The 19,643-nt window shown below is 42.0% G+C and overlaps 1 protein-coding gene across 13 annotated transcripts in view; it reads left to right on the forward strand.

Annotated features, from left to right (window-relative positions):
- Nucleotides 1-19,643, forward strand: part of NEO1 (neogenin 1) — a 121,663-nt gene that overhangs the window by 92,714 nt on the left and 9,306 nt on the right. For 4 of the 13 annotated variants that reach the window (XM_088657044.1, XM_088657045.1, XM_060282965.2 and 1 more), the window contains exons 19-26: nucleotides 1,065-1,172; nucleotides 3,598-3,792; nucleotides 4,390-4,422; nucleotides 10,121-10,189; nucleotides 11,269-11,413; nucleotides 11,778-12,016; nucleotides 12,500-12,592; nucleotides 17,640-17,798. In XM_088657044.1, the coding sequence (XP_088513170.1) occupies nucleotides 1,065-1,172; nucleotides 3,598-3,792; nucleotides 4,390-4,422; nucleotides 10,121-10,189; nucleotides 11,269-11,413; nucleotides 11,778-12,016; nucleotides 12,500-12,592; nucleotides 17,640-17,798 (1,041 nt within the window). The remainder of the gene's footprint in view (nucleotides 1-1,064; nucleotides 1,173-3,597; nucleotides 3,793-4,389; nucleotides 4,423-10,120; nucleotides 10,190-11,268; nucleotides 11,414-11,777; nucleotides 12,017-12,499; nucleotides 12,593-17,639; nucleotides 17,799-19,643) is intronic. The other 9 variants (XM_060282962.2, XM_060282963.2, XM_060282960.2 and 6 more) reach the window with 3 other exon arrangements.

A 19,643-nucleotide genomic window follows, 5' to 3' on the forward strand; every position in this document is an offset into this window, starting at 1 on the left:
AAACAAAATTTGCTCCCCCATATTCTATGATTTAAGTATCTTAGATAGCAGAGCCAATTACGTCACTAAGTTAATAATCCCAGCCCAACGTAGGGCTTTTATGCTGGCCCGTTTGAATGTTTTTCCCTCGGCATTTGTCAGGGGAAGATACCAAAACATTCCTAGAAACAAAAGATTCTGCAGATGTTCTATGAATGTCCCGGACACTGTAGAGCATATTCTCTTTCATTGCCCATTGTACAGTACGCTCCGTCAACGCGTGCTCTCCCCTCTTTTGGGTGGTCTGGAACCCCAGCAAGGTGAAAGTGTGGGATTCTGCCTATCTGACATTGACCAAAGGGTAACGGCGGGGGTAGCCGAGTTTTTGGTAGCAGTCCTCCAAGGAGCAGGTTAACAAGGAAAACCACTGATTCTGTATGTATATATATATATATATATATATATATATATATATATATATATGTATGTAGCCAACTGCTGCCTTTTTATATATATTTCAAGGCTTTTATATGTTATTTTCTCTTTTATGGTTTTATTTGCATAATGCCTAATAAAGGTTTGATAAGTAGTAGTAGATTAAGTCCCTTAAAATTACAATAGTGTTTGAGTTTTATCAAATGCAGATTTAACAAATCATTAAGGAGTGAGATCCTGAATTTTACTTTATTCCCTCTAGAGGGTATTGATCCTCTATAAACATCACTGTTCCACATGATTCATTGACATTATTATGAATTCCAGTTGGAGGGAGGAGTTCACATTTAAGCTTCATACCTAGAGATTGATAAGGTTTGCTGTTGGAGGGCATGACAGGAAGGGTTTATGGTGAAGAGGGAGCTCACAGAAACCCTCTGAAGGCATATGCTGCTCTTCCAAGATACTCCAAATAGAAAGAGTATTTTGAAATCCTTAGTACTCATGTTGCTGCTTCAGTAGAAAAAAATTTATCACTGCAAGTTAGTAGCTTATTTTTGTAGTTGAATATAGCGATCTTTGACAAAGAATGCTTAAAAGAAGAAAACTGATGCCACAATCTGTGATTAATTTAAATATCATCATTGCAGTTCCAACTTCTCCCCCTAAGGATGTGACAGTAGTGAGCAAAGAAGGAAAACCCCGAACCATCATAGTCAACTGGCAGCCTCCATCTGAAGCCAATGGCAAAATTACAGGTGAAATTTTATTTGGGATAGTTTAGTATATTTGTGCTGCCATTCTGGTTATGTATATAGGATGAAAACTTTTTAAAGGGTTGGAAACAATGATTAGAATGCTTAGTTATCTATGTTCTTTCAGTTTGAAGAAAATTGTGGTTGTTGTTTTTTAATTAACTACATACTGTATTAATGTTCCAAGATGAAATGACTGAAGTTTAACAATTAGGTCCATTTCCTCTTTATTTTATTTTATTTTATTTACTGTGTAAATAATATCAAAGTGCCAAATACTAATGAGAAGTATATAATATGGTATATTAAAGTATTGGAATCAAGTTCAGGCTAGAAGCACATGCATGAAATGACTAGCTTAAGCAGAGTAGTTAAGGTGGGCTAGCAGATTCTTCCCGCCCTTCTAATGACCTCCATGACCCTGCATGCAGCAGCAGAAGAGAAAGATGAGAGGTCAGGTTGGTTCTGAGCCAGTTCAACTATCTTCTTCGTGAATCCAGGGCTAGTGTCACTATACTTCCATGTGCTACAGACATATTCCACAGCAGCTTGAGGAAAGTGGTGCATCTAAGTCCCTCAAGCCTCTGAGGCCAAGGCAGGGCTTGAAGGAAATGGGTGGGGGATTTCAGTTCTTTCCTTCTTTCCTCCCCCAATACACAGTCTTTTGCACATGGCTCTACTATTAGTTCAGACCTACAGAATATTGCCAGCCCTAGCATATCCTACAGTGTCTATCTTCAGTTGAACTTATCAGGCTTGGAAATAGGGTAATACTGAATTTCTATTCAGCATAATTATGTGAAAGGTCTGCCCTCTGGTGCAATACGTTTTAAGATTTGCATTATAAAGCTGAACCCCATCGCAGAAGGAACTGGATGCACAATTTTCTGCTTATTCAATTTGTTCTAATTTTAAGCAGGAATGCTTCTGTTGTTTTAAAAAAATGGTCCAGTCATCAAATCATCCCCAAGCTAAGAATCCCCACTTGTATCATTGTCCTGTGTCCCCAATAAGTAGTTTCATATGGTATTCTATTCAAAACTTCAGAACTTAAGTGAGATTTTCTGTTCTTTTTCAGTCCCACCTTCAGGATGTGGGGTGGCCCAGAGAGTCCTCCTTTTTTGTATGTCATGGTTATAGGACATATAGGACATTTGTGATTTTTCTGGGAAATATTTATGTAGCTTGATGTGTCTCACTAAACCGACTGGGCTTTAACAATAAAATAGCTTTCCTTGCTGCTCAATGATTCTTTATTTTTAACAAAATATTTCCTTTCTGTTACAAACATGGCAGGAGAGAGTAGGGGGCAGCACAAAACAGAATAGTGAAGGAAGAGAGAAGGGCCTCAAGCAACAATTTGGCAATAGTAATTAATTTTGTGAATAATAACCCAGCATGTTTCAAAGTTAACTCTTAGGGGCAAATGATCTACATGTGACTTGTTCCAGTATGCATAAACAACAACCCAATTAACTCAAAAATATGTTTTCTGAGGAGTGTGGATTGTTTTCTGCAATTTTTCTTTAGCTATGCAAGTCATTTTCTTATGTGAATAGTGTAATATGTGAGTGAGGGATTTCAATTTCAAGCATACCATCTAGTGGAGCTGTTTGGAACTTTCACAACTCACAAAAATTACCAGTTAGTATCTGTATGAACTGGCCTTCTGTGGAAAATCTGGAAGTCTGATACCAGACCAATAGAACAATCCATATTCCTTTGCAGTCAATTTGGATTCTCCCCAAAGGTTTATGAAGTGTAGTATGTTAGCTGTGTAGCAGTTCCTTAGCAATTACTAATTGCTTTCTCAATTAGTGATTTCCCTTCTATGGTAGCTGTAAGCCCTGTTCAGTCATTCTTAACCACATATATGTGATTACCGTTGCACAAGAAGCAAAAAAGAAATGAGTCTGCAGACATCCCACTTTCTTGCACGGCTGTTTGCGTACCTGTAGGCCCCCTCATGTGTCAGAGGCTGAATGTCTGTGGCAGGGAGCCTTTTCGCCTTGAAGAGTCCCCACATGATTTAGAACCTGGAAATTTGGGGTTCCAAATTGCACAGGAAGCCTGCTCGTGCTCAGCAGGCACGTCATTGCGGAAATTCATCCCACAGCACATGGTAGCTGCAGGAATGGTGGCACGTAGGAGGAAGGCGCTCCAAAGAGCTCCCCTCCCCCCCGCACGCGCGCAATATAGTGGTGGTACTCATGATGCTGCAGGGGAAGAATTGTATGAATATTGGTGTAATAAACTAATCAGTTGCTTCTGTGTCTTCATTGAGAAAGAATTATAAGGACACTTAAGAAATATGGGTTTGTCTAGTTGTTTCAAGTATCTATTCAGTATATCTAACATTCCCAAATAGGTTAGAGCCCTTGGAAACGTGTTTTCATAATTCTTCATCTGTATTTTATTTATTGTGCAGGATACATCATTTACTATAGTACAGATGTCAACGCCGAAATACATGATTGGGTCATTGAGCCAGTAGTAGGAAATAGACTGACCCACCAGATTCAAGAGTTAACACTCGACACAGCATATTATTTCAAAATTCAGGCCCGTAACTCCAAAGGCATGGGTCCTATGTCAGAGGCAGTGCAGTTCAGAACACCTAAAGGTAGGTTGATCTTGTTAACTGAATATTTTCTCTGGGAGCAGAAAAGAGGAAATGCAGACAAATGTTTAAATGCCTTTTTCATGGGTGGGGCCTGTCTGGTTCAGTGAATCAGTACCTGCCAGCCTGGAAATGGAAATGTTCCAGTTGTTGTCATTAGTTGTGTCTTGTGAATGGGACAGTATTTTTGAGTACACAGTTTACTGTATGTTCCCATCCATAGAACAATTGTTTGAATGTATACTGTATGGTGCAAATGAGTTCATTGCAAATGTCTGAATGATCGTAAGGGTCTCCTACTTGGGTAGGTATGCTATCAAACTGCTCATCTGAACATTTCCAATATTCCTAAATATGTATGAGTAAAACATTCCCTGATTTTCATATGGGATATGAGCAATTATTGTAATTTATGAACAAGAGCTGTAAAGGCGTCGTGTGGGGAGGGTCTCCTATAAAGTAAGCTGTAGTGGTAGCAATTATTTAATTTCCCATTTATAGAGATTGCTATGGTACTTCTGTACCAGTGAAATTTTTGTCACTCCTTTAGATTTAGTTACCTTTCTCTTGTTTGCTTCTTCCCTGTGCTTGTCCTGGTAGCTGAATCTTCAGATAAAATGTCTAATGATCAAGGTAAACCAATGGGCATATTTTTGTGTCATTTTCTTTCATGCAAGTGCTATTGTCTTTCTTTCTTCTAACAGCATTTCAACTGTTAAATGCCAAAAAGCAAGCTCTTGTGGAATTTAAAGTTTGAAATGCTGTAAATACTTTTTTGCATAGTGTGTTTGGAATGTAAACTCTTTTGTTAGGTAGTGCAAGATGGATGCATCCATGATTGGCACCATGTATGCAAATGCATGCTCAAAGCAGCTGCGCCCCATGTACATAATTTGAGTGGTGAGCCCAGTATGAAAACATACACACATCTTAAGAATTCATTTTGCGGAAAGCCTGTTTTTATTGTTGACAGCTGATGTGGGCTGGACATTGGTTAGCTATCTCTGAGGTCATGTGGCCCCTTCCCTTCCCCACTTTTCAAGATGACTTTTGTGCATGTTTGTTTCTTATCTTTATAATAATAATAAAAAACAGTTGAATGAACATAATGGTGAACCTGAACAAATCATCCCCAAGTATTAAAACATGCAACCGACAATTAAGTGAATCAACCTTCAGTTCACTGGTTTCATTCATTCTCCTCACTGAGGAAATACGTACAGTGGTACCTCAGTTTATGAACACAATTGGTTCTGGAAGTCTGTTCATAAACTGAAGCGTTCATAAACTGAAGCAAACTTTCCCATTGAAAGTAATGGAAAGTGGATTAATCTGTTCCAGACGGTCCGCGGAGTACTTAAACTGAAGCGTTCATAAACTGAAGCGAACTTTCCCATTGAAAGTAATGGACAGTGGATTAATCCGTTCCAGACGGGTCCGCAGAGTACTCAACCTGAAGCGTACTTAACCCGAAGCATGGGTGTAATTGGTTCCGGAAGTCTGTTCATAAACTGAAGCGTTCATAAACTGAAGCGAACTTTCCCATTGAAAGTAATGGAAAGTGAATTAATCCATTCCAGATGGGTCCGCGGCGTTCGTAAACCGAAAATTCGTAAACGGAGGTGTTCATAAACTTACAAAGAGGTTTATATCTGAGCCTTTCTTGATTAGGTAGTGGCCAAAGAGGCACTTTAAGGCAATGTGTGTCACAAGATGGTCTTCCTCTTGCTAAAAAACGCATTTTGCATTTTAACCTATAGGTGGTGTAAAACATGAGGGAGCCATGTGCTCACATACTATTTAGTTACTGGGGGGGGGGGATAGTCGACCTTGCTGTCTTTTTCCTAAAACACAGTTGAGTAATCTTTTTTAAACTTTGGGTTGCATTCCCTCATGAGCAACCTACCAGGTGTCACATACCAGTGGTGGGGAGGAGCAGAACAATGAGTGTGGCCCCTGCCATTAATAGACGATATTCCAGCCACGCAGAGCCAGAGATTTCCACATCTTCCCCACATCTCACCGTGTTCCATCCAGGCATGCAAAAGGTATTATCACAGTTCAAGGACATGCACTTGAGGACGTCATAGAACCAAGCTGATGAGGGATTCAACTTCATGAAAGGCCTGGGAGGCTTCATTCAGCCCACAGACCAGAGAGGCTCCCCACATTTAGCATGGTAGGGACTGGCAACTGATGGCCCATGAACAGAATCCATTTTATAGGAGGATCCTAGAATTATGGTCTCAACAGCAGTGGAAGTGAGAATAGTAGTGGTATGATGGAATTTTTCACCTGTCTCCATATCAGTTTAGTTGAGTGGAGGTTAACTTTGTATGAGAGTGGAAAGAAAAATAGGTAGAATTGTGTGGCTTCTTCATTCTTTGAATTCTTCATTCCTGAAAATTGACTACCATATTTACTCTAGTCTAATGCACACCTCAATTTTCAGAAACTTGAAACCAAAAAAAATATTTGCTGGTGAATGTAAACGTGTCATTTTTTTAATTATTTTATTTTGAATTTTCATAATATAACAGAAAAAAGAAATAAAGAAATAGAAAGAAATATAATTCCAAAACATAATAATAATAAATAAATATACAAAGGAAAAAAACCTAACACACAAATCAAGATAAACAATTCCCTCTCACCCTTCACCCTACACCCCCACCACCCCCTTGTGTGACTTCCAGCCTATTCTCTATTTCTACATTGATTTCTCAAAAAAAAATTGTATACCTTTTTGAATGTTTTATATCTTGATTATTTATACTACTTGAACCCTTCACCTCTCTGCTAAGAGGTTAGCGTTTTCCACAAATTTCTTCTTATAATCGTTGAATTTTTCCCAATCTTTATCAACTTTATGTTCAGATAACCCTTTACTTTCTCCTATTTTCCTTGCCATATTTTGGTATCCTATTAACTTAATTTGCCAATCCTCTATCTTTGGTATTTGTACACTCTTCCATTTCTTTGCTATGAGAAGTCTGGAGGATGCAGTTGCATACATAATTAAACACTTATCTAATGCACACCTTAATTTTCGCAACGTAATTAGACCAAAAAAGGTGAGCATTAGATTTGAGTAAATACGGAACTTCTTTTTTGCCTTCTTTTGTCCATACTTGTATTCATTCATTTATGTCTGTATATGGATCATGGAACATTTCAGTGACTTCATAATGTGTCTTTTGTGCTCATGCACGTTTATTCCCACATGCTATGTAGCATAAGCATTTGTGTCAGCCATAAGGTGACCCTAATGGCTAATGTGCTCTTATTGGCTATGCTGGTACATACCATATTTATTGAGTCATTGCCAAAAGGTAGAACCTGCAGTGGTGGAGGCTTTACTGCCATGGATCTCTGGAAATGCACCAGTAATTCAGACAGTGAATCAGATTTATTTGCTAAAAATCATTGGGCATTGCAAAACACCAGCAAGTGTATATTCTGTGTATAGGATTATGGGAACAAAAGTAAAGGCTACATGACATGACTTGGCCTTTAGCACAGTTGGTGGAATCTCCATATTCAGAAGCACTCAAGAAAGCTGTCTGTCCCCAACCCCTCACCGCTGGGTAAACAATTATTGGCAGCAAGCAAGTCTGACCATTGGAAGCCGTTAACAGAAAAACTATGGTTCCTTTTTTTCTAAAATGTTACTTTTGAACATCAAATTGGGACTACATTAAATTTATTTCTAACAGCTTGATCTTCTTAGAATAAGTCCAATGAGTTCAGTGAGGCTTGCTCAAAGGTAAATGCCAGAATGTTACTTTTGAACATCAAATTGGGACCACATTAAATTTATTTCTAACAGCTTGATCTTCTTAGAATAAGTCCAATGAGTTCAGTGAGGCTTGCTCAAAGGAAATGCCAGAATGTGTATATTTTAAGTTTCTTTGTGAATGTAAAGGAATGTCAAAAAGTACTCCTTGAAACATCCCATCCATGTGTTTTGTTTGCTTACAGACAGGCAAGGTCTCTTTCTTTTCTTCTTATAACTTTTATCTATTAACTCTGTATTTATCTAGTGTGTTTCTTCCCTTTTAAAGAAGTTAAGTAGGCTACTATTTTAACAGCAATTTATAGAAACTTAAAAAATATGAATATAATTTTAAGATGCAAGGTTATATAAACTGTGTGTAACACTATCAAAATCTGTATAAGTGTAAAACTACAGAAGAGCAGGAGTACACTTTGGGACAAGAGAATCCCAGCTTCCCATATACTGTATGCTCATGGGGTCTGAGCCTTCTTTGACTGGCTAGGGAAGTGATATTCAGCTCTGAAAAAGCTACCACATGTGTGGTAGCTGTGAAAAAGTTGATTTCCTGTTTTGGGGATCATTAGGTAAGAAATCAAGAATAAAGATGCTAGTTTCTTAATGCTTTTCTACAAATCTCTGGTGTGACCACTTGGAATAATATGTACAGTCTGATAGGAAAATGTAGAGCTGGAAACAGTTCAGAAAAGGGCAACTGAAGTAATCAGGGAACTGGAGCCACTCACTTATGAATAAAGGTTAGATATGGGGTGTGACGCGGGTGGCACTGTGGTCTAAACCACTGAGCCTCTTGGGCTTGCCAATCAGAAGGTTGGCGGTTGGAATCCATGCAACGGGGTGAGCTCCCGTTGCTCTTTCCCAGCTTCTGCCAACCTAGCAGTTCGAAAGCACACCAGTGCAAGTAGACAAGTAGGTACCACTGAAACAGGAAGGTAAATGGTGTTTCTGTGCGCTCTGGCTTCCACCACAATGTTCCATTGCACCAGAAGCAGTTTAGTCATGCTGGTCACATGATCCAGAAAGCTGTCTGCAGACAAACGCTGGCTCCCTCAGCCTGAAGCAAGATGAGCACCGCACCCCATAGTTGTCTTTGACTGGACTTAACCATCCAGGGACCTTTTACCTTTTTAGCTTCGAACAAAACCAAGTAAGGAGGGACATGATAGACGTATTTGGTTGATTAATTGATAGATTAATTTCCATCCCTTCTTTCCAAGGGAGTCCAGGTCACGAAGAAAGTGCATAGGAAAAGTACTCTCAAAGTACTAGAATTTGGTATCCAGTCAAACTGAATGGTGGAGGATTTGGGAGTAACAAAAGAAAATATTCACATATTTCATTACCACAAAATGCAGTGATGGCTGTCAGCTTGAATAGCCTTTAAAAGGGATTAGACAAGCTCATGGAAGATAAAGCTGGCAATGGCTTCTAGTCACAATCGCTTCCAGTACAGGGGGGAACAGTGTGCCTCTGAAAACTAGTTGCTGGGGAGCAGAAGAGTGCCTTTGCCGTAGGGTCCTGCTTTGTGTGCTTCCTGGAGGCATCACATTGACTGCTATGAAATGGGTCTTTGGCTTAATCCTGTTGGTGTTCAGTGTAACCTTCAAACTGTGTTTGTGTGTGCATGCGCACACACAACTACAAGTAGGCAAATGCAATTTTCCACTAGTTTGAATTTCAGAGTGAAAGCTGTGCTAGCATGCTTCAAAATAGGGACATGACTTCTAGTTTTAGTTTAGTTTAGTTTAGTTTTTTGTGGCATATATTTTACTGTGCCAGAGCCCACCTCATAAGAGGCAATAAGTGTTTTCCACACCAGATCCATGAAAGCTTCTGCTGCAACAGAGGCATCCTCCCACTGAATTCTCCACAAAGAACTCTAGAGTGGGGAAAGTCTCTTGCTTCATGTTTGGTGAAGTAGATGAGATCATGTTCCCTCTCCCCAGCTCTCTGAAAAAATGCTGTGATCCACGGGGAGAGGCTAGATATTGCCTTGCTTTATTCTTCTTAAAGAGAAGTAATGAGTCTCACTGCATCTCCCCCTCTTCAAAATTCTGTGAAGAACAAAATGCAATACCCTTACTACTGAATTACAATCAGGTATTTCCCGAATCTCCCCCCCCCAGTAAGCATCACCCAATATCACCCCCCCCCTTTCATCTCTAATAGCCTTCTATCGGGTAACTATTGATAGGAAAGTTCTATGAACTTCAGCCATTTGGGTCATATGGAAGAGTTAAGTACTAGGGGGTTCTGACATTACTAGAATACTGTGGCTTGTTTGTTTCTTCACAGAAGGCACCAGGTTATTCTTTAGTTTTGTGTGTATGCATACATACATTTTGCATGAATGTTGTTCTAGCTGTTCTTGATATAGTTGGATAGACACTTCTAGAAAAGTCCCACAATCTTCCTGGACTGTTTCTATGTGTGTTTCTGTCTAGGATATGTTCTTGTCCATATAAAAATAAGAGTTATGTTTTAAAAAGACAGAAACTACAAGTAGTTTGACACAGCTTCAATTTTGTTTTCCAGCATTGGGGTCCGCAGGAAAAGGAAATCGGCCAGTGGATGTTGGGCCAGACTATAAAACACCTATGAGTGGTAAGTAGAATTCTGTTGACTAAGGTGTTGAAAGGAAATCATAACATATTCAAAGAAAAGTTAAAGCATCTTTACAACCATGTATGAGAGGGTTAAGTTGAAAACAATCCCTCTAGTATTCCTGGCAGTGCAGGTGACCTCTACAGAACAGCATGGTTTTTTTGTTCAGTACAAATTATAATTTCCAATCTTTTATCAGAAGGAAGACAATCTCCTTATGCAGGGACTATTGTCTTAGATGCAAGGTGGCTAACACGTGGCCCTCCAAATGTTGGATTCCGAACTTCCATCAGCGTTTACACTAGCCATGGGACTTTACAAGGGGCTAGCATGTGCTACTGCCACCCGGGGCACATACGTGCATGTAGGGGGGGGCAGAGGGAGCCTGTCCCACTATTCCAGCCCTTGTCATCCATGCCACTCCTTCAGGGTGCACTTACACCGCCCTGGCAGCCCCCGTGTAACCCAAAAGCCTAACCGGCTTGCTTGGAAATGTGGCTTCCAATGTTGCAAGGGCCCAGTGGGGTGTGCAATGGCAACGTTGCTGGATGCTGCTGGCTGGTGGTGAAGGAGTGGTGGAAAAGTGCAGTGGAGTCTTTCTTCCATCCTTACTCTGTTGTTGTTAAATGTGCTGCTTCTTTTCTCTCCCCATCCCAGTGTGGTCAGGGTGGAAGCAGATTGCTTTTCCTCGGCCACATTTACACAGGGAAGCAATTGAAGAAAGAGAGCGCTATTTCTTTTCATGTGCTGGAGCAGAGGCTGGCAGAGGAGTAGATGCTCCTTTGCTTACCTGCCTGCCTTCCCTGGCAGCCCTGCATGGCTCTGTGCATGGCTGGGATCTGACCATCCAATCCCAGCCAGCCTTGCAATGTGACCTGGGGCTGCCAGGGTGGCGTGAGGAGTAAAATGTGCCCTCCCAAAAACTGTCCCCAGAATGACCGCCCCTCTGCCCCCCCCAATGAAGCCACAGGGACTTCGAACAACATCTGTAGGGCCACAGATTCCTCACCCTTGCCTTAGATTCAAAACTCCCAAGACATTGCCATGTATAATTAAATAATATTTGTTTTCCTCTTTAGGCAGTAACAGCCCTCATGGAAGCCCTTCTCCTCTGGAATACAATATGCTTTTGGTAATAATAGTGTCTGTGGGAGTGATCACCATTGTTGTGGTGGTAATTGTTGCGGTCTTCTGCACACGGCGCACCACCTCTCACCAGGAAAAGTAAGATGCTTTGGCAACAACTTGTTCTATCTTTTAGGGGCATAGATTTAATTAGCAGTCATTGCTTTGCTTGGGTTTCATAACATGAATATTAAATAGACATGAATTTAGTAGTCTGGTAAAATAAATGAGGAAACCTCCCATTGTTGTTGGCTGGGTGTTGGAGAAGAAAGGATAATACATGCCCCCCCTCCACCTTTTGGATACAAGTATAGAATCAGAATATAACATACATGATGTGTCTAGAATAAAATTGCTTGCACAGAAAGCTGAAGCATGTGTTAGTTAACTACCTGAAGAAAAAAACGTAGTAGTTTTATGCCAGCCTGTGAATACACTAATATTTTTCTTACGGCTTTCAAAGGAAGCGAGCTGCATGCAAATCTGTGAATGGGTCACATAAATACAAAGGAAATTCTAAGGATGTTAAACCTCCTGACCTTTGGATTCACCATGAAAGACTGGAGCTGAAACCCATTGATAAATCTCCAGATCCTAATCCAATCATGACAGACACCCCAATCCCTCGGAATTCCCAAGACATTACGCCAGTTGACAACTCTATGGACAGCAATATCCACCAAAGACGGAACTCCTACAGAGGTGGGCTTAGTATCATGCTAAGTTTATTCATTATCCTATTTATTCATTATCCTTAAACAACTGGCCTGTAGATTGCAAAGGGTGGGTTTTGCCAAGATACTTGGGTTTTAAAGTACTTGCCGATTGACTAAGTTGTAGTAGCTGCACTTCGGTTTATATTTATTACAATTTGCATGTAAATCAGTGAGAAAATGTAACCCATAATATACGGCATAGCATTTCTGCTAATAACATTATTTGCATCACTTAAAAATCTATTGTGAGAATTTATTTTGGTTTTAGATAACTACAGCACCAAACCCTGCCCCTATTCTCTTTGAATGAAGTTTCTAGAAAGGAAGACTGTAAAGTGTTCTTAAGAATAGAGGCTCTTGGTAATCACAATGAATGTGTATGAAACACTTGTTTTCATCTTCCTGCTTAATGATTTGATATAAAGATGATGGACATAAATGTTTATAGATGCATTCATTCTTTTTCTAGGGCATGAGTCAGAGGATAGCATGTCCACACTTGCAGGAAGAAGGGGAATGAGACCAAAAATGATGATGCCATTTGATTCTCAACCACCTCAGCGTAAGTCTAACTTTAGTTATTTCTCACCAAGCTTCCTTGAGTCAAACATTTCACATTCCATCCCGTATTGCTGGGAGTAGGGTAATGAATGTGCACAAAATCTTGTTTCTACTTGAAATGCTAGGAAAGTTTAGAAGAAGAAACATTAGCATTATTATAACAATTATGGAAAGAATATCAAGATTATAAATAGAGAACTTTCAGAACTGAATCTTGCAGTATTTCCATGCCAAAGTAGTAGTAGTAGCAGAAGAGGAGTTTGGATTTGCTATCCCGCTTTATCACTACCCGAATGAGTCTCAAAGCGGCTAACAATCTCCTTTCCCCCTCCTCTCCCACAACAGACACCCTGTGAGGTGGGTGGGGCTGAGAGACTTCAAAGAAGTGTGACTAGCCCAAGGTCACCCAGCAGTTGCATGTGGAGGAGCGGAGACGCGAACCCGGTTCCCCAGATTACGAGTCTACCGCTCTTAACCACTACACCACACTGGCTCTCACACTGTATTTGGATGCCAACCTGATAGGAGAGCTAAATAGCCTTTTGGCAAAATAGTACACATTTTAAATTTTCTGCTTTTTAATTTTTGTAGATTTAATGATAAGCCCACAATCTATTTAAAATTTATTTCAGAAAGATAGGAACTTCTGGCTGAGTTGCTGTATTTTTCATAATACTGTTAAGCGCTTTAAGAAAAGCACAAACTAAGCAGAAAGTGACAGCGTTTCCCCACTGTATTTAAGGTATTTGTAGTCCTTCTGCACTGTCTTTAAGGTCAGATTTCTGTTTTGTTGGCCAAAGAATGTTTTCAAATGTCCACCACTTATTAGGGCTGGGCAATATATCAATATATCATCCAAAACTGGTTTGAAGTTCACATCGTGATAATTATTTCATAACATTTGAGCTGGCAATATATCGCGAATCACAATGTGTGTAAGGGCTAGGCGATATCTGGTTTTCAACATCGCAATAACTCACCAGCTTAATGTTTCAGTGTTATCAGCAGCTAAACCTCACAATATCACCAGCTAAACAATCTACCACAATGTCTGAAATAGGGATGGAGCTATACAGAGCAGAACAGGACAACTTAGGGGTCTAAAACGGATAAATGACAATATTATCAATCATCACACACTCAGTCTCATCAGCAGGCAAGCCAAAATGCATCTCAACAGGACTTTTGGTTTTGGGCTTCATGATAATCCAAAGTACGGTGATGAGTCATAGTGAATACAAATATTCTGGGACTGCCAGACTGCAAGCAGACCTTCTAGGAGGCAAAAGCAGCAGGGCAGAAGCAGCTTGCCATGACCATGGTATGTGTTTGTGGTGGCGGAACAATCAGTGGCGACTTGCGAGGCCACATGGCAGTGGCGGGAGCTGGCGGGAGTAGCAGCGGGAGCCTGTGAGGCCTTGCAGTGGTGATAGTGACGGCAGTAGCAGGAGTGGCCTGTGAGGGCTCATGGCAGTGATGGGAGGCAGCGGCAGTAGTGGTGGTGGCCTGCGAGGCCTTGCAGAGGCAACAAAAAGTGGCAGCAGTAATGGCAGTGGCTTGCAAGGCCGCACAGCTGTGACAGTAACAGTGGCAGCCTGCAATGCCTCACGGTGATAACAGGGAGTGATGGTAGTAGCGGTGGCGTGCGAGGCCTCATGGTGGTAATAGGACATGGCGGCAGTAGTGGTGGCAGAGTGCAAGGCCTCGCGGTGGCGGCACAAACAGTAGTGCCCTGCAAGTCCTTGCAGCAGTGACAGAGAGTGACAGCAGTAGCAGTGGCCTGCAAGGACTTGTGGCAGCAATGGGAGGCAGTGGCAGTAGTGGTGGTTACCTGCAAGGCCTCATGGCAGTGATGGGAGGTGCCAACAGTAACAGCGGTGGCTTGCAAGACCTCACGGCAGCGACAGGGAATGATGGCAGTAGCATTGGACTGCAAGGCCTTGCAGTGGCGGTAGGAAGCAGCTGTTGTAATGACACTGGCCTGCAAGGACTTGCAGTGGCAACAGGCTTTGGCATCAGAAGCGGTGGTGGCCTGCGAGTCCTCGCAGCAGAGGCCCATGGGGACTTGTAGCAGTGACAGGAGGTGACGGAAATAGCCTTGCTGTGGCAACAGGAGGTGACGGCAATAGTAGTGGCAGCCTACGAGGTGTTGTGGTGACACAAGCAGTGGGGCTTGTGAGGCCTCGCCGTGGTGGCAAGTAGTGGCAGTGGCCTGCAAGTCCTCCTGGCGGTAGTGGAAGGCGGTGGCAAAAGCTGTGGCAGGCACCTCTGCTTCTGCCACTGACTCCTGCCACCACCGCAAAACCTCGCAGGCTGCTGCTACTGCCACCGCTGTGACAAGGCCTTGCAGGCTGTTGCTGCTTTTGCCACTGCCGCAAGGCCTTGCAGGCCACCACTACTGCCGCCAGCATGACAAGACCTCGCAGGCTGCCATCGCTTCTGCTGCCACCACCCACTGCCGTGGCGAGGCTTTCTTTGCAAAAACCTGCTCTTTAAAGCTGAATCAGAGCAAACTGAATCCACAACAAACCAGAATAGCCGTTTGTTCTCAATCAGCTTTAGAAAGTGGGTTTTCATGGGGAAAGCCTTGGAGCAAAAAAGATGGGGGTGGGCGCTAGGACATGGAGCTTCAAAGCACAGGCCGTTGCCTGGATAGAGTGGGGTAAAAGGTAAGTATAGATAAGCCATGTGCTGGGTAAGGTGAACAGAGGTATACAGAATAAAGATCACAAGACAGGAAGAAGAAAGCAAAGGGGAAAGATGGTGATCCGGTCCCTCAGGGTACTTTTGTTGGAATACTAAAGAAAGAGGAAAGGTTGGAGAGATCAACAGCCCTTTAGGCCTTTAAGAAACAACTTTTGGAACAAATGAACTACTGTGAAATAATGTGCCCATAATTAGTCACTTTGACCTAAAAATCTATTTCAGAAGTCTTTGCAACTGTGAAAAAGTTAATGTGTTATTCACCACCACTATGTAGAAACATTTGTATGTAGAGCATCCAGTGTAAAATTAAGTTTTCTTGTTTTCAGTTTTCCTTTACCATGGTGTTCTGTTGCTGTTGGATTTCATTTTTATTTGCATCCCTGTTTACTATTTCTGTACTGTGAAACTCTTCTGTTTAGATAATATGAAAAGGTAACCCTTTGCCATAAGCATTAAGCAGAGCCCCTCAGAAAAATATTGCAGTGTGTGCGTGCATTACCTGAGTCTGGCAATTTTTAATACAGGTATATAGATTTTGAACAAATTTGAAGTGCATTTCATTCTGAATGCAAGTCAATGGTACTTAAGTCTTCAACATCCAAATGTGTGCTCTGTTTGGCCTGGGCTACCTGAGATGTAATAGGCATTATTTTTACTGTGAATCCAAATCAGCTTCAGCCCAACTTCTGACTTGCACTATTAGTAGACATTGCAGGTATGCCATAAAGTGTTTTTCAACAAACACACAAGACGTAACCGGCTGTGCATTCACATAAATAATGCTCTTCCATATTTTTCACAATATCAAATATTTCTCACATATATAATCAACAGATAAAGTTCAACAAAGTAAACAGAAGTCCCAATAGATCAGTTCATTCATAAGGTTTGCTAGTTTCTATTCCACATATGTCTTTGTATATTCAAAAAATCCAAATGAGAGCTTGCTAGGGGGAGCTATTGTACTAATGAATAAGAGCCTCTATCCTTTTTACATCCTTTTTTGGAGGGAGGGTTTCCCCTATTTCTCTTGGAGGCGGAAATAGGAGAGGGATGGAGGCAGAGGCATTTTGCACACAATGCTAGGTCAAACCATAATTAGAACAAATGAGCAAATGTATGTATTCCTGGAAAAAGGATTGTGGTCACTGCTTTTTTTCTCCAGGCCTGCTGTTGCAATGCTGTTTTGAGCTAAGCCATGGTTGGCTTAGTGTTATGTTCAAACCCAGGCTTGTGGTTTATCTCACTTCAGACAAACAGAAAATTGTAACCTTTTTCACCTGCCACTTCCAGCCAGTTCCACTATACACATGCAGCTGAGAATATTTTTGTGCAAACCTTGGGTTTTTTCCAAGCCTGTTGATATTTCCCTCTTGTGCATGTCTGTTTTGGCTGCATAAGGATCAGCACTCAAGGAATGAATTGAGCATTAGTAGGAATGGTACCTAAATCATGGTTAAAGGTTGGCTGCAAACTATGCTGTGAAACCATGATTTGAAATGGGTTTGCAAACAGTTGCATGTGTGTTGAACAGACCTTGGTAAAAGTCCATTTCTTTGTTTGCCAGATGACAAACCTCTCTTGCTGGTGCCTCCCTATACACTTGCCATGGTGACAGGTTTGGTTAACAAAGCATAAACCATGGTTTTACTGTACATTTAGGAAGCGAAGCAGATTAAAGCAGCAAACCATGTCCAGAATTTAAGCAGGGTTCATAATTACATAGGCACCAGGCCTTTTTCATTAACTGTTACCGTAACTGTTCTACACTCTGGTTTTTGTATCTGCCCCCTCCCCTGGGATAGTTTGCTTATAGTTTTATCCTGGGATGTTTTCCATTCAGTTTATCATCCTTTTTATTACCCTTGCAGGGTACCTCAATACAAGATTATAAAATGTGAGCTTCAGAGTTTAGCAATATTCTCCGTTTGTAATTAAGATCAGATGCACAGAGTCCATCTCAAATCAACCAGAATTCCTGTTTGCTCAGGAAGTTCAATTCTGTTCTGTAACAGTTTATATAACTTGAATTCATATTCAAATCCCACATGTCCATTGCAACAGAAAACATGGATATGATTTTCTAAAATATAATCATCCAGAGAACCCTGGCTATGAGGTGATTCAACTGCAATAAATAAATATTGGAAAAATGGGGGGATTCCTTCAAATGGGTATAGAGATGGCCTGTCATGGCAAAATGGACTTTGTTGTTCTGGAACCTTGAGGATAGTGTGCTGGTTTTTAATGTGCTTTTTTGTGAAATGGGTGGGGGGTGCACTTCTGCATGCATGCTGGTTGGTGTGTGTTAAGCATTTTTTCTGTCTTATATTCATTCGCAGCTGTGATTAGTGCTCATCCCATCCATTCCCTTGATAACCCCCACCATCATTTCCACTCCGGCAGCCTCGCTTCTCCAACCTGCAGCTATCTCCATCACCAGGCAAACCCATGGCCAGTTGGCACATCCGTGTCCCATTCAGACAGGGCTAATTCCACAGGTGAGAAGAATGTCCTGGGGCAGCCATTAGTAAAAGATGCAAAGACAAGAACTTCTGGGACATACTCAAATCCATTTTTTGTGAATGTGTGAGGGGGAGGGATGGGTGCTTATATAATTGTACTAGTGATGTGCAAAGAGTTGTTTGGGATAACAAACATAACTTATTTACTAGGAAATAAGTTCTGCTAGCTCAGAAAGACTTATTTCTAAGTGCATATGTATAGGACTGAGCTGTCTTGTGATCTCTCCCCCCCCTTTTTCTGTTCTGCAAAAGTGCTTGAAATGCACATGCAAGTCTCGCTTTCTGAACATAACACGTTCTTGAGAAATGGTTGGTTGGGCAAGTGTTCGCATAATGAGTCAACCATTTCCAGTGTTTTCTGTGGGGAAAATCTCAATGCTTTCCCAACAGCCTGATAAAATGAGAGGACTGGAGGAGCGTCACATTTTCCTACTGCAGGCACGTCCAACAGGTGGATTGTGATCTATCAGTAGATCACGGGGTGTCTGTGGTAGATCACTGCTAGATCACTGGCACCCCTAAAAAAAGATCACCCAAAATTTTCCTCCTCCCTAAAAAAAGCTGAACTGTGACCTGAAGCCCTAAACAAAAATGGGCCTCCCTCCCTCCTAAAAGAAGCTCAACAAGTTTGACCTAACCCCCCCCCCAAAAAAACAGGGCTTCCCTTCCTTAAAAAAACTCAACAGCTTTGACCTGAACCCCCCCCCCAAAGGGGGTAGATCACTCCCAGTTTTTAACTGTGAGTAGATCAGAGTCTCTTGGGAGTTGGCCACCCCTGTCCTACTGTGTATCTACAGCATGACCCCGCCCCGTAACCCTCACAGATCTTCCTCCACCTCTGATCTGCGCTGCTGACTTGTTTTGGCAGTGACAGCCCTGTCCCTTTGCTGCTGTTTTGGAACCAGTCTGCCTTCCTCCTCCCCTTGCCTGGATGTGGCCAGTGAGTCAGAAGCACTGCTACATGAGCTTGCAAGAGAGGCCAAGCAGAGCAACATGGCAGAGCCTTCTGCGTTGGTGCAACTGCCACTGCCTCCCACCTCCTTCTCTTCCCTCCTCTGGTGCCCAAGGCCAGCAGCAGCACCGGTTCCTACTCTTCGAGTGGCTGCTGCAGTGATGAGACCTGTCTGCTCAGCTCCTGCAGCAGCAAGGCTGCCAAGACAGAAGCCAAGCCCTTCCTCGTCCTCTTCATCCTCATTGTCCTGGTTGGACTCCCTGTGAGCTGGGCTCTGACATGCTCTCCACTGCTTCTTTGCTCAGGGGCAGGGGCTCAATCTCCATGCTTTGCTCTCAGCCTTGGCCCGCCTCCTCGGTGCCAGAGGAGGAAAGAAGAGGAGGGAGGAGGAAGAAGGTGGCGGCAGCTGCACCACCAGAGGAGACTCTGGCATGTCATTAAGCTTGGCCCTTTCATGCCTTCATTCTGCTGTTGTCGCAGGCTCATGCAGTGTCACTGCTGGTTGACTGACTCACTGGCCAGATCCAGACAAAGGGAGTGGGGACTGGTTCAAAAACCAGGGGCAAATGGGACAGGGTTGCCTATGCTGCCAAGAGCAGGCAGTAGATCAGTAGTGTAAATTGGAGGTAGAAGATCTGGGGAGGGTAACTGGGGGGGGCAGGATCATGGCAGTGTAGATACACAGAAGGAGAATGTTGGGCTTTCTTTTGAAAACTGTAAATTGCAACATTAAGGAAAATCATTCTCACAGGTTGTTCAGATAAGTGAATTTTTGCATAACAAGTGTGTGGATAGTGGAACCTGCGTGTGTTTGATTTTTTTTGTTTTGTTTAAAAATGATGACACCATTAATCATGACTAAATGTTTA

The sequence above is a fragment of the Zootoca vivipara genome, chromosome 13 (assembly GCF_965207765.1).
Source record: "Zootoca vivipara chromosome 13, rZooViv2.hap1.1, whole genome shotgun sequence".
NCBI lineage: Eukaryota > Metazoa > Chordata > Lepidosauria > Squamata > Lacertidae > Zootoca > Zootoca vivipara.